This window comes from Oncorhynchus tshawytscha, linkage group LG03 (genome assembly GCF_018296145.1).
Source record: "Oncorhynchus tshawytscha isolate Ot180627B linkage group LG03, Otsh_v2.0, whole genome shotgun sequence".
NCBI lineage: Eukaryota > Metazoa > Chordata > Actinopteri > Salmoniformes > Salmonidae > Oncorhynchus > Oncorhynchus tshawytscha.
The window spans coordinates 38,178,471-38,192,414 of record NC_056431.1 but is presented as its reverse complement, the minus strand read 5'-3'; the positions used below and the strand labels follow the sequence as shown (position 1 = coordinate 38,192,414).

Sequence of the window (13,944 nt, the reverse complement as noted above, 5' to 3'; positions counted from 1 at the left end):
TATCATTGCAGAAGAGAGAAAGGCATTTGTTTCCTCTTGTCTGAATTGCATTACAGAATTTCCAAAGATTGCTAGGTGCAGAATATTTGTTGACTAATGCCAGAAAGGAACAAACTGCTAATATCACAACCTGTCAACATTTGAGTCTGGTAGAATATCTAATATCAAGGTCTACAGTGCAAGGTTTACAGCAATGGATGTTGGTTGGAAAATATACAGTACCCGTCAAAAGTTAGGACACACCTACTCATGCAAGGCCAAGAGTGTGCATGGCTATCGTCAAGGCAAATTGTGGCTACTTTGAAGAATCTCAAATATAAAATATACTTTGATTTGATTAACACTTTTTTGGTTACTACATGATTCCATATCTGTTATTTCATAGTTTTGACATCTTCACTCTTATTCTACAATGTAGAATAGAGTAAAAATAAAGAAAAAAACCCTGGGATGAGTAGGTGTGTCCAAACTTTTGACTGGAACTGTATATCTAGAGAATACAGAGTATATACAGTAGATGTTGTGTATTGTTTATTATCTCCTGCCTCTCATGCTTTGGAGAATGTTGTACAATCCATATAGTCTAGCCCCCAACAACATATCTACTTTGCATGGTCTTATTCAAACTTTAAAGACAAACAATAAGGATTATTTAGTTCATCAGCCATACAGGACCGAACAGAGGTAGGAATACATATAGCTTAAAATATTTTTTTGTAAATTAAAATAACAAGGCTGTGGATATTGCTTTTTATTTCTTTCAGGTCACCAATGAGGCTGTCGTTTTAGAATTGACTCATTCATGGGTATTTGATGCTGGAACATGTCATGAGTATTATACTGCACATATAACATTGCAGTTTTGTACACTGTACAACACTAATGTAAAATAGATTGAGGGCAGAACAAAATCCTTCTTCCAGATGCTTAACTCAACAACTGCATAAATCATTCATTGATTTATCCGCAAATACTCTAGTTACACAAGTGGATCTCAAGTCATGATTCTGACCTAAATGTTTATCGTACTTTGTCAAGTCCCTGTCTTTGCTTGTCTTCTGTTGAAACATTGAAAACAGATCGTTGGTTGTTGAGCAGAACAATCTGTTAGGGGTCTCATTTTGGACTTACCAGGAAGCATATATACTTATCAATGTACACATTGTTATAAATTGTGGACTACCGTGAAAGATATGCATTTTAATCAATGCGCACATTTTACTGGGTAAAGTTCGTTACAAACGGAAAACATATAAGGCATGATGCTTGTGTAAATCGGGAATAAAAATTCCTTACCAAAATTGTTTCTGAATACATGTATTTATGATTCGTCATCTCATAAAACCACACAGATTACTTTTGTAGATGGACTGTTATTACAGATGTAATAATCAAGTCACACTGTGCAAGTAGCTTGATAATTTGCACAATGTTTACATGGTTCTACGTTATAGGTGTTGGTGGCCCTGATCACCTCCCTTCTAGTGGCATTGCCCTCACATGCTGGGGAATGAGCTCTGCGAGAACAGGTTTGATGGAGACTGGAACTGATCTCCACTGAGATGATGTGACCAGATGTGATCATCATCACACTGACAGCCCGAGTCTATTGAGAGTTATAGCACGGCCACTGCACCACCATCTCCAGTTGTCTTGTGAATTTATCATAATAGTGCTACCGCTATGCCTCCAATAGCCTCCATGCTCGGGTATGTTAGCTTGTGCCAAGTGTTAAATATAGCCTGTTATATCAGCAGGGAGTAGGATATCCTGAAGTGAATATTTGGATCTCAGCTTTAGTTGTAGCCATACATCTTAATATTATGTATCTTCTCTTAGATGTGTGGCTCGGTGTCGTGATGTATGTTTTGCATGACTTGAATACCTTTAGAGTAGCTACTTTCCTTTGGCATTTAATGCCGCATTTAATGCTGTGTTGCATATGTCTCCGTTAGGTGTGTTTCAATAGGCATACGTTTTATTGTTACTTGTCAGTTTGTGATCATTAAGGCAAAGTTTAAATGTGTATGTTTTCCTGCCAATCATATGAAAAACATTTCGCAATAATAGCAGTAAGGTGTGAATATCTACTGGATTGCTTACTGAGCCTTAAATGGAAATAACTACCTTTTCGGTAATACTTTACTTGACACCCAGCACATGAACACGTTATGACACGGTCATAACAGTGTCATAACAGCTGACATAACTTGTCATAACTTGCCTGTTATAAAATGGCCATAACCCTGTCATGACACATATATTTAGACCTGTTGTGATATACACTACATGACCAAAGGTATGTGAACACTGGCTCATCGAACATCTCATTCCAAAATCATGGGCATTAATGTGGAGTTGGTCCCCCCTTTGTGCGCGTCTGGACAGGCATGGAAACCTCTTTTGTGAAGCTCCCGGTGAACAGTTGTTGTGCTGATGTTGCTTCCAGAGACAAGTCTGGAACTCGGTATTGAATTTTCATCCGAGGACATACAATTTTTACACACTTAAGCACTTGGCGGTCCCGTTCTTTGAACTTGTGTGGCCTACCACTTCGCGACTGAGCCATTGTTACGCCTAGACGTTTCCACTTCACAATAACAGCACTTACAGTTAACCGGGGCAGCTCTAGCAGGGCAGAAATATGATGAACTGACTTGTTGGAAAGGTTGCATCCTATGACAGCGCCACGCTTAAAGTCACTGAGTTCTTCATTAAGGCCATTCTACTGCCAATGTTTGTCTATGGCGATTACATGTCTGTGTGCTCGATTCTATACAACGGGTGTGGCTGAAATAGCAAGGGATGTCCACATACGTTTTTATATATAGTGTATATTGCATTATTTTGTGGCTGTTATGACACCTGCAAAAGAGTGTCAAAACTCACAAAACCTACCACACTGTCATGACCGTCATATGAATAATTGGACCAAGGCGCAGCGTGAGTAGAGTTCCACATTGTCACGCCCTGACCTTAGTTATCTTTGTGTTCTTTATTATTTTGGTTAGGTCAGGGTGTGACGAGGGTGGTATGTGTGTTTTTGTCTTGTCTAGGGTTTTTTGTATATCTATGGGGTTTTGGTATTGTCTAGGTAAATGTAGGTCTATGGTGGCCTGAATTGGTTCGCAATCAGAGACAGCTGTTTATCGTTGTCTCTGATTGGGGATCCAATTTAGGTTGCCATTTTCCATTTTGGTTTTGTGGGTTATTGTCTATGTGTAGATGCATGTCAGCACTAGTTGTTTATAGCTTCACGTTCGTTTTGTTGTTTTGTTAGTTTGTTTAAGTGTTCTTCGTTTAATAAAAGAAGAATGTATTCATCTCACGCTGCGCCTTGGTCTCCTCTTTACGACGAACGTGACACACATTTTAATGATAGTGACACTTCCAAAACAACAAAGATACAGCGATCGTGAAATACGTAGAGCACATAGGCACTCATACAAAAACAATATCCCAACATCGCAAGTGGGAAAAAGGACACACTAAGTATGATCCCCAATTAGAGGTAACGATTATCAGCTGCCTCCAATTGGGAACCATACACACACACCAACATAGAAATATAATACCTAGAAGCCCCCCTAGTCATGCCCTGACCTATTACACTATAGAGAACCCCGAGGGCTCTCTATGGTCAGGGCGTGACACACACAAGGCAAAACATTCCATTGCACCATAGCCTACTTGTCAACAATATGTTTATGTTATAGTGCATTTGGAAAGTATTCAGACCCCTTGAATTTTTCATTATTCTAAAATTGATTACATCATTTTTTCTTCCTCATCAATCTGCAGACAATACCCGATAATGATAAAGTAAAAACAGGTTTTTAAACATTTTTGCACATTTACAAAAAAATATCACAGTTACATAAGTATTCAGACCCTTTAGTCAGTACTTTGTTGAAGCACCCTTGACAGTGATTACAGCTTCGAGTCTTCTTGGGTATGACGCTACAAACTTGGGACACCTGTATTTGGGGAGTTTCTCCCATACTTCTATGCAGATCGTCTCAAGCCATGTTAGGTTGGATGGGGAGGGTCACTGCACAGATATTGTCAGGTCTCTCTAGAGATGTTCAATCCGGTTCACGTCTGGGCTCTGGCTAGGCAACTCAAGGACATTTAAGGACTTGTCCCGAAGCCACTCCTGCATTATCTTGGCTGTGTGCTTAGGGTTGTTGTCCTGTTGGAAGGTGAACCTTTGCCCCAGTCTGAGGTCCTGAGCACTCTGGAGCAGGTTTCATCAAGGATCTCTTTGTACTTTGCTCTGTTCATCTTTCCCACGATCCTGACTAGTCTCCCAGTCCCTGCCGCTGAAAAACAACCCCACAGCACGATGCTGCCACCACCATGCTTCTCCATAGGGATGGTGCCAGGTTTCCTACAGATGTGACACTTGGCATTCAGGCCAAAGAGTTCAATCTTGGCTTCATCAGACCAGAGAATCTTGTTTATCATGGTCTGAGAGTCCTTCAGGTGCCTTTTGGCTAACTCCAAGTGGGATGTCATATGCCTTTTACTGAGTATTGGCTTCTGTCTGGCCACTCTACCACAAAGGCCTGATTGGTGGAGTGCTGCAGAGATGGTTGTCCTTCTGGAAGATTCTCCACAGAGAAACTCTGCAGCTCTATTAGAGTGACCATTGGGTTCTTGGTCACCTCCCTGACCAAGGGTCTTCTCCCCCAATTGCTCAGTTTGGCCGGGCGGCCAACTCTAGGAAGAGTTTTGGTGGTTACAAACTTCTTCCATTTAAGAATGATGAAGGCCATTGTGTTTTTGGGGACCTTCAATTCTGCAGACATTATTTTATGCCCTTCCCCAGATCTGTGCCTCAACATAATCCTGTCTCAGAGCTCTACGGACAATTCCTTCGACCTCATGGCTTGATTTTTGCTATGACATGCACCGTCAACTGTGGGACCTTATATAGACAGGTGTGTGCCTTTCTAAATCATGTCCAATGAATTAAATTTACCACAGGTGGACTCTAATCAGCGTTTAGAAACATCTCAAGGATAGTCAATGGAATCAGGATGCATCTGAGCTCAATTTCGAGTCTCATAGCAAAGTGTCTCATTTCAGTTTTTGATTTTTAATACATTTGCAAAAAGAAATTTGAAAAACCTGTTTTTGCTTTATCATTATTCTGTATTGTGATTCGATTGATGCGGGGAAAAATGTATTTAATCCATTTTAGAATAAAGCTGTAACGTAACAAAATGTGGAAAACGTCAACGGGTCTGAATACTTTCTGGATGCACTGTATGTAGCATTTTCTGAAATTGACCATATTACATTATCATTGTAATTACGCACAAATATATGTCAGGCATGCACCTACCCCAATGCCCTGTTTCTGATGTCTGGGATAAATTCAGGAGCAGATTTCAGGCACCCTATTTTTGACTGATGACTAACATAAGGGCATGTATGTGATGGACCTGTCTGACTTATATGATTATGATGTCATAATGCTTCTTGACCGTATCATAAAGTGTATTTTTTGCAAGTTATTTAAAATCTGATGAAAAAGACACATGACTGTAAATAATGAATTACAACAACAACAACATAGGACTTAAAAAACACACTTTAAAATGAAAGGAATCGTTTTGGAAGGGAAAAAACACAGTTCAATAAATGTGGGGTTTTGACATTCTTATGTAGGTGTCATAGCCAGCCATAAAAGAATACAATAGGCGCAACAACAGGCGTTAATATATGGGTCATCACAGTGTTATGACCATGGTATGACAATTTATGTCAGCTGTTATGACATATTAGTACATGATTAGGACAATTGCAGAACATGTTATGATGCTGGGTGTCAAGTAAAGTGTTATCAATTTAGACATTTAGAACTTGGAAGTGGTTCTCATGCTTCTTGGCAAAGTATTCGTCCGGTCAAATATAGATCTAAGTATTCCTTCACACATAAAGCTCATATTCACCTCTTCGTCTCGATTTAATCATTCACATTCATCACACCTAACCCACCTCTCAGATTCACCGATTCAAAGAATAATACCAAAACATCTTACCCCTCCTTCCCACCCTTCACACATGAAACGTATCAAAGGTGTTAAGAGGCTTTATTAGTCTGAGAGGCTAATCCTCACTTTCTCTCATAGCCATTTTAGCCAACTGTTGACAATCTTATGAAAAAAAAACAACATTCCCAAATGTCTCCTATCATGGTGTCAGAGTAGACAAGACAACCTTCTGAGTGTGAGTATGAGTGACCAGTGATGAAGCAATGTATTTTTCGGGGGGAAAATTTTCCTCGGGCAACTCAAACAGGGGAACCAAAATTAAGACTGAAGGCAGGGTGACTGGTATAATCAGCCAAGCAGACTCCATTTCCATGGGCAATTGAGCTCTGGTTAAGACGAGTGGCACGCCTCCACTGTATTTATCACTATGCCCAAGGGTGAGATTACTGTAATATTGTTATGCAAATGAGCTCACTGATTACCCATACAGCACCACTTAGAAATTCCCCCTTCACCTGATGACAACTAAAAGCTGTGTTGATGGAGCTACACTGTGTACAAAATATTAGGAGCACCTGCTCTTTCCATGACATCGGCTGACCAGGCGAATCCAGGTGAAAACTATGATCCCTCATTGATGTCAGAAAAACCTGCAGTAGTCTTTTTAATAAACCTTGGGAAGTGTTTTATTTTTAACAACTTAAACAATTACACCCATTTTAATGCCAAAGACACACCAGAATGGCTTTCCAAGAGGCGTTGAATGTTCCTGAATGGTCCAGACTCAGTCTGCAATCAAAAACAATGGATATACACTGAGTGTCCAAAACATTAAGAGCACCAGGTGAATCCAGGTGAAAGCTATAATCCCTTATTGATGCCACTTGTTAAATCCACTTCAATCAGTGTAGATGAAGGGGAGGAGACAGGTTAAAGAAGGATTTTTAAGCCTTGAGAAAATTGAGACATGGAATGTGTGTGTGTGCCATTCCGAGGGTGAAAGGGTAAGACAAAACATTCGAAAGGACTATGGCAGTAAAAGCCATGCGCACCAGTTTGTGTGTGTCAATAACTACATTGCTGATGGGTTTTTCACACTCAACGGTTTCCCGTATCAAGAAGGGTCCACCACCCAAAGGACATCCAGACAAGTTGACACAACTGTGGGAAGCATTGTGTAATGAACACTCAGGGAGAAAGAGGTATAGATTCACACGCAGAGCACGGCACATGTTTATTATGCCTTCGCAGGAATCGTGGTCGCAGGCAATGGTCAAACACAGGTAGGCAGTCAAAAACAAACAATACCTCACAACCATACAGACAGACAGACAGACAGACAGAACTGAACAAAATAGTGAGCTGATGAGACCAGGTGAGAAACAAACACAGGTGAAATCAATGAACAAAAATGAAAAGACAGAACACAAAGAAAAATAACGCAAGGTTGACTAAGAAAAGAAAAGCAGAACCTTACACATTGGAGTCAACATGGGCCAGCATCCCTGTGGAACACTTTCGACACCTTGTAGAGTCCACGCGCTGACAAATTGAGCCTGTTCAAAGGGGGTGCAGCTCAATATTAGGAAGGTGTTCCTAATGTTTTGTACACTCCGTGTAGATTGAGTTTTAATGGCCTTAAAGTTATGCAAAAGTTTTCTGTCCAGCTTTCCATTTAGGTCACAGTGCCAAATAAAAACAATTATGGATTTGGATAATGTGCAAAACATTTATAATGGAAAATAAATATTGCTTTATTAATCTTTCATCAACACCACATTTTTCTGATTATGTATTGGTGATAACACATTCTCTGCTATGGATTTCTCCTTAGGTGTACCGGTACTCTTTCCTGGCATCCTACTTGATATACAACCTGCATACAAGGTATGTATCACCTGTCAAGATTTGAGTAGCCTAATAGTAAACAGAAGGCAATTTCCTACCAAGATGTCAGCTGAACCTGTGTGTCTCGCGCACTTATGTTTATTAGTTTGCAAGTGTTTTTTGTCGTTGTAATCATTGCCAGATACAACAGTATTTTTTTTACATATTCAACAAGTTACTTGGCTATAAAAAAAGATAATCTATCTTTTCTCTTATCGGAGAAAGCAAACAGATATCAATTGCTCCACTATGCACCTGTCTGGTTGAAAGCCTCCTCTCATACCCTGCCTCCCGAAACAAGCCTCTCCCAAGCGGGTGTACCTAGGCTGTACCTAGGCTACTCCTGTGAACATGCTGCACCGCTTGGCCCTCACCTTTTGGTCCACTGACTCTTTTACCGATTATCCAGGCCTGCTCCTCGCGTGTCTGGTACAGTTACCCCTGCCAATTGCTACCTTCGGTCCCGTGCTTCGCTCACCTCCAGCACACATTTACACCACACACCGTTTTATCGTTAGCCTGTAGACTTGTGTGGATTTTTACTGGGGAACTTGTATGAATTTCAATTTTTATTACTTGGCCTTTGTTATTTTATTGTATCTTAGACCTATTTCTGATTAGTGTGCCAGCTCATAGGCCTATAATTATAGTTTTAGAAAACTTGTTAGGATTATTTCTCACGTTGATTGATCGGGCTACAAACGAACACGCTGCTGTTTTTGCTATTGTCTACCCTTGAATCTCACACTGAGGATGATGCATTTAGGGCCTGATGCCTCTTAAATGTGGAGAACTTTTAGTGTTTTTCCCATGGTGCATCCTGGGAGAAACGATACCCTTGTCCTGCTATTGCGCTGGAGAACTATGCATGTTTTCCCCATTTGACATGGGAGAAACCGCATGCTTGCATTTACATGGATTGTTCTTTCAGTACTTAATCACATCACTAGACAGTATGAATATTTTAAAATATCTTGCGTTAAAGACTCTGGGTCCTCTGGACTATGGTTCTAGTATGGTCTGGAAATCCAAATGCTGTAAAATCCAATCTAGACTGATTAAGTATGTCATTATGTTGCTGCTTTTACTGTCAGGAAATTAACATTTCTACTCCATCTGAATTGAAAAGTCAAAATGGTCTGAAGTTTCTGCACATAAATGTAAGAACTCTTCTTCCGAAACTTGATTTTGTAATTATTTGGATTTTTTAAAAACAGACCCAGATATATGTATGCTTCCTCAAACCTGTCTCTAAAGAAAATCCATCACTGACAATGATTTTGGCAATGTTTTTCAGGCAGATCACAAGGATGGTGGTGTTGCTATATGCATAAAAGACAAGTTCTCTGCGACCATTCTGACTTCTGTTACCGAGCCTAAGCAATTTGGATATCTGTCTTTGAATGTACTGTAAATCTCTGCGCATCCTTGAATCTGGTTGTCTCCTGTTGTTATATAACCCCCATCTGCTATTGTTGGCTCTCTGGATTGTATTTTTGAACTATTATCACACAACATCAAATCTGAATTCGTGCTTATGGGTGACCTGACATCCAACTCTCCTCACCTCAAGAATTTATGTAACACCTGTAATCTTACTCAGATTGTCAAAAGTGTAACGAGGTTGAATGCAAAGGGTCCTCTGAAATCCTCTTTGATTGATCTTATTTTAACCAATACTCCTCCTCGTTTTTATGGTTCTGGTGTCTTTACAAAATAATATCACCATGCGGTTGTCTGTGTAAGGGATTGTAAAATGTCTAAATTACCCCCACGTATCATCATGAAAAGAAACTGTAAGCTGTTTGATATTCAGGGTTTATTACATGATGTTTTAAACATTGCCTGGAATAGAGTTGAATTCATCCCTGATGTTGAATTAGTCTTTTCTTACTTTCCACAAAACATTCCAGGATGTACAGTATGCAACAAGCATGCCCCTATCAAACCATACAGATGAGCTAGCTGGAATAATAAGGAAACAGAATGCTGTGTGGGCAAAAGCAAGAAGGTCTGATTTGGCTAATGATTGGATGGCTTTTAAATGCCTTCGGAATCAGGGTGTGGCTATGACCCGAAAGCTGAAAGCAGACCACTACCTCAAATCTGCTGCTGATAATCTGAATAATCCTTCTAAATTTTGTACATGAGGGACTGCATAATGATGTTGGGTTTTCAACCAGGGAGGTACAGGAGCTGAACCCTCCAGAGGTGTCGGACTCGGTCCTGCAGTTTGCTTCCTGGGGCGTTCGGGATCAACAGCTGGTGAGTATTCCTATGGGTCAGCTTGAAGAAAATTACTCATGCTAATGTAGGTTTTATGATGTGTACACTGCACACCGTGTACTCAATCACGTTGAGTTGATGTCCTTTACTCATGCATGGCGGTAGATTTATGATAAGTAGTTAAAGTCGGATGAAATGGGGTGAGGTGAATAGGGGCTTGTCCACAAATTGGTTGGGTATGTGTACCATGTCTGCCCTGGGACCATACCATAACAACACAACCAAGCATACAAAAATGTAGAGCAAGACACTAGGAGTTTTTTACTGGAAATCTCAGGAAGATGACATCACACAGTGAGACAACTAGCAGTGAATGGTGTTCCTCCTTTGGAAAGCCATATATATAGTAAGTATGTAAGCCTTGGACAAGCCTTGTCCGAGCCAGAACGGCCCATAGGGCAGAATCTCCTGATTTTGTAGCACGAGGCAGCTTGATGACAAAATGCTAGTCTATCGCATGACATTACCCACAATCTAGCTCCTTAATGCTGAGTGTCAAGCAGAGAGGCATCAGGTCCCATTTCTCGAATCTTTAGTTTGATTCGACTGTGGATCGAACCCCCATCAGGGCGGACACTCTAACCACAAGGCCAGAGTTGGTTTAAAGCCATAGTGTGTAGTGTTGAAGCCAAAATAGCCATTTGTGTTTGAACAAAATAGTTTGACCTTCCCTCATACTGTAAGTACAAAAAAATGTACACAATCGAAAGCAGGTGCGAAGGACTCAATCTCAAATTAGATCTTTGAAGTCTATTGCAAAACGTGAAGTCAACATGAACATGAGCCCATGAAATACAATGTTTTTTGTTGTGTTTTACCAACCAAATGCATTGCTTTGACTCATTTTCAATCGCTGGAAGCCATGGAGAGGCATGGGCAATGTTTAAACCTCTTATGTAACAATGGTATGTATAGTTCATTCTCCAGACCCCCTTTGCTCAAAGGTGAATGTTGATTAAAGGTCGTTTTTGACATGAGAGATACATAAACAAAAGCCGTAAAAGGAACCAATTATAGAGACGGAAAACGAACAACAGTACTACTAATCAACCCGTTGCTTTAAGACATGTTGTTGGCTACCAGATCTCTCTTTGTGAGTAATTCCCTCTACCCAAGGAGTATTAAGCATGGTATAATCAGTTCATTATTTGTAAAGCTTAGACATGGAAAGTAATTAATCGTTTGATAGCATATTTATCTACTTACTGCAGTATTTATACCTGGCCCCCATGTAATCAGTTACATAGGCTGCTTACAAAGGCAGACCAATTCTGATATATTTTTTTCACTCATTTGTCTTTTGACCAATCAGATCATCTCTGAAAAATGTCTAATGTGAAAAGATCTGTTGTGATTGGTCAAAAGACCAATTAGTGGAGAAAGAAGATCTGAATTTGTCTGCCTGTGTAAACGCAACCCTAGAAAGCCCTTACAGCTGTGTGTGTGTGTGTGTGTGTGTGTGTGTGTGTGTGTGTGTGTGTGTGTGTGCGCGCGTGCGTGTCCATTTGTGTCCGCTGGTGCGTGAGTGTGTGTGGCTCTGGTAATGACAGAGTAGGTTTCATTATTCATTAGCTCTTTCTGCATATTTGTCTGTGTTATCACTTCACATGATCTCATTACTTATTGCCTGTCCTCTGCATATCCATTTATCTAAGCTCCTCACACCAACATTTCCTCACAGTCTCCTATCATGTAAACACATTTTGTCTATTTGTCTAAGATAAATTGTTAAAAATGACCACTTTGCCATGTGTTATGACCTCCACCGGTACAATTTATCGCATTTCTTTTGGAACTTTCCAAGTTAATTCTAAGATACAACAGGGGGAAAAAATCTCAAAACTGGGGATAGCAAGTCAAATACTCTATTTAAGTGTGGGTTATTTCCCTCCGCAAAGTGTGTGTTGATTCAAGAGGTTCTTCTGTGTTGTTGATTCTTCCTCCACTGAATAACTTCTTGAGCGTGTGTTAGTATAACTTTAAATCAAATCAAATGTTATTGGTCACATACACATGGTTAGCAGATGTTATTGCGAGTGTAGTGAAATGCTTGTGCTTCTAGTTCTGACAGTGTAGCAATATCTAACATGTAATCTAATAATTCCACAAAACCTACCTAATACACACACATCTAAGTAAAGGAATGGAATAAAAACAAATACATTTAAATATATGGATGAGCAATGACAGAGCGGCATAGGCAAGATGTAGTAGATGGTATAAAATACAGTATATACACATGAGATGAGTAATGCAAGATATGTAAACATTATTAAAGTGGCATTACTAAAATGAATAGTGTTCCATTTATTAAAGTGGCCAATGATTTCAAGGCTGGTATCTAGGCAGCAGCCTCTCTGTGTTAATGATGGCTGTTTTAACAGTCTGTTGGCCTTGAGATAGAAGCTGTACAGTCTGTTGGCCTTGAGATAGAAGCTGTCTGATTTGAGTGTGTGTGTGTGTGTTTCACACATACGCCTCCACACACTTGTCTTAATAAACCACAAGACTCTTTTATTTATAAGTAAATAAGCGTGATCTTATTACATAGCAGGAACATCGACTATATGTAGGTGAACGCAGTAGATTCGATATCCCATGATGAATGAAACATCTTTCTCATCAGGTGTATGTCTTTGAAAACAACATTTACTACCAGACGGATGTGAAAAGCAGTTCTTGGAGACTGACGTCTTCAGGACAAGAAGGAGTTGTCTTCAATGGCATCGCTGATTGGTTATATGAAGGTAGGACTGCCACTGTTCTGATAATATTGGTCAACAATGGTTGAGAATGTCCATAAAATGACAACCTCAGACTGAAATTCACCTATACTGTGTGGACAGTATAGGTACATTCCGCTACTCTGAAATGGCTCCCTTTGTTTATGGCCTGGGGACTGTCTTTTGTAACCACGGATAGCAAAAGGACTTGACTGGTGTCCAGCATAGAACAGGACACACACACACAGATAGTGACTGTATTTACTCTGTTGAATAGCTCTATGACGATTGTGCATCATATAGGGCCAATATTACATTCAGCTAGATTATTGGGTGTTTAGAGCAGGAAAAATAGAAATGTCCCCAAATGAGCTATTTTTACACATTATATTGTGTTGGCCAATGGAAAGTGAAGAGGCTGATAATTTTGTCATCTCCTACATGATTTCTGCCTGCCTGGCACTCCTACTGCATAATGGTTCAGCCTCTCCATGAATCCAAAGTTTAGCTGTACACACGCACATTATTATTTCTGGAGGAAGTAGAAAATAGTAAGATGAGGAGCTAAAAAAGGTAGATAATTAAAAATAAGTGTCCTTGCATTTCTTTCCAATAAAAAAATACACGTTATTAGTGCTGTGAATGTGTGTTGACAGGCTTATTTTGTTGTGTAAAGTGTAGAGTTACCACATGCAATGTTTTATCCACTTGGTATAAACAGTTATTAAAAAATCTCCTTTCATTGTTTTACAGAGGAAGTGCTGCACTCTCAAGTGGCTCACTGGTGGTCCCCTGACGGGTCACGACTGGCCTACCTCAACCTCAACGACACTCTGGTACCCAACATGCTCCTGCCTCGCTTCACTGGCACCCTCTACCCCAGGGGCCAACTGTACCCTTACCCCAAGGTAACAGTCAGGCCAACTGTACCCTTACCCCAAGGTAAGAGTCAGGCCAACTGTACCCTTACCCCAGGTAAGAGTCAGGCCAACTGTACGCTTACCCCAAGGTAAGAGTCAGGCCAACTGTACCCTTACCCCAAGGTA

The 13,944-nt window shown here is 40.2% G+C and overlaps 1 protein-coding gene across 1 annotated transcript in view; it reads left to right on the top strand.

Annotated features, from left to right (window-relative positions):
* Positions 1-13,944, top strand: part of LOC112224082 (inactive dipeptidyl peptidase 10-like) — a 72,265-nt gene that overhangs the window by 33,687 nt on the left and 24,634 nt on the right. Inside the window, exons 6-9 of the mRNA XM_024387380.2 lie at positions 7,837-7,889; positions 10,073-10,154; positions 12,802-12,922; positions 13,652-13,806. Coding sequence (XP_024243148.1) covers positions 7,837-7,889; positions 10,073-10,154; positions 12,802-12,922; positions 13,652-13,806 — 411 coding nt within the window. The remainder of the gene's footprint in view (positions 1-7,836; positions 7,890-10,072; positions 10,155-12,801; positions 12,923-13,651; positions 13,807-13,944) is intronic.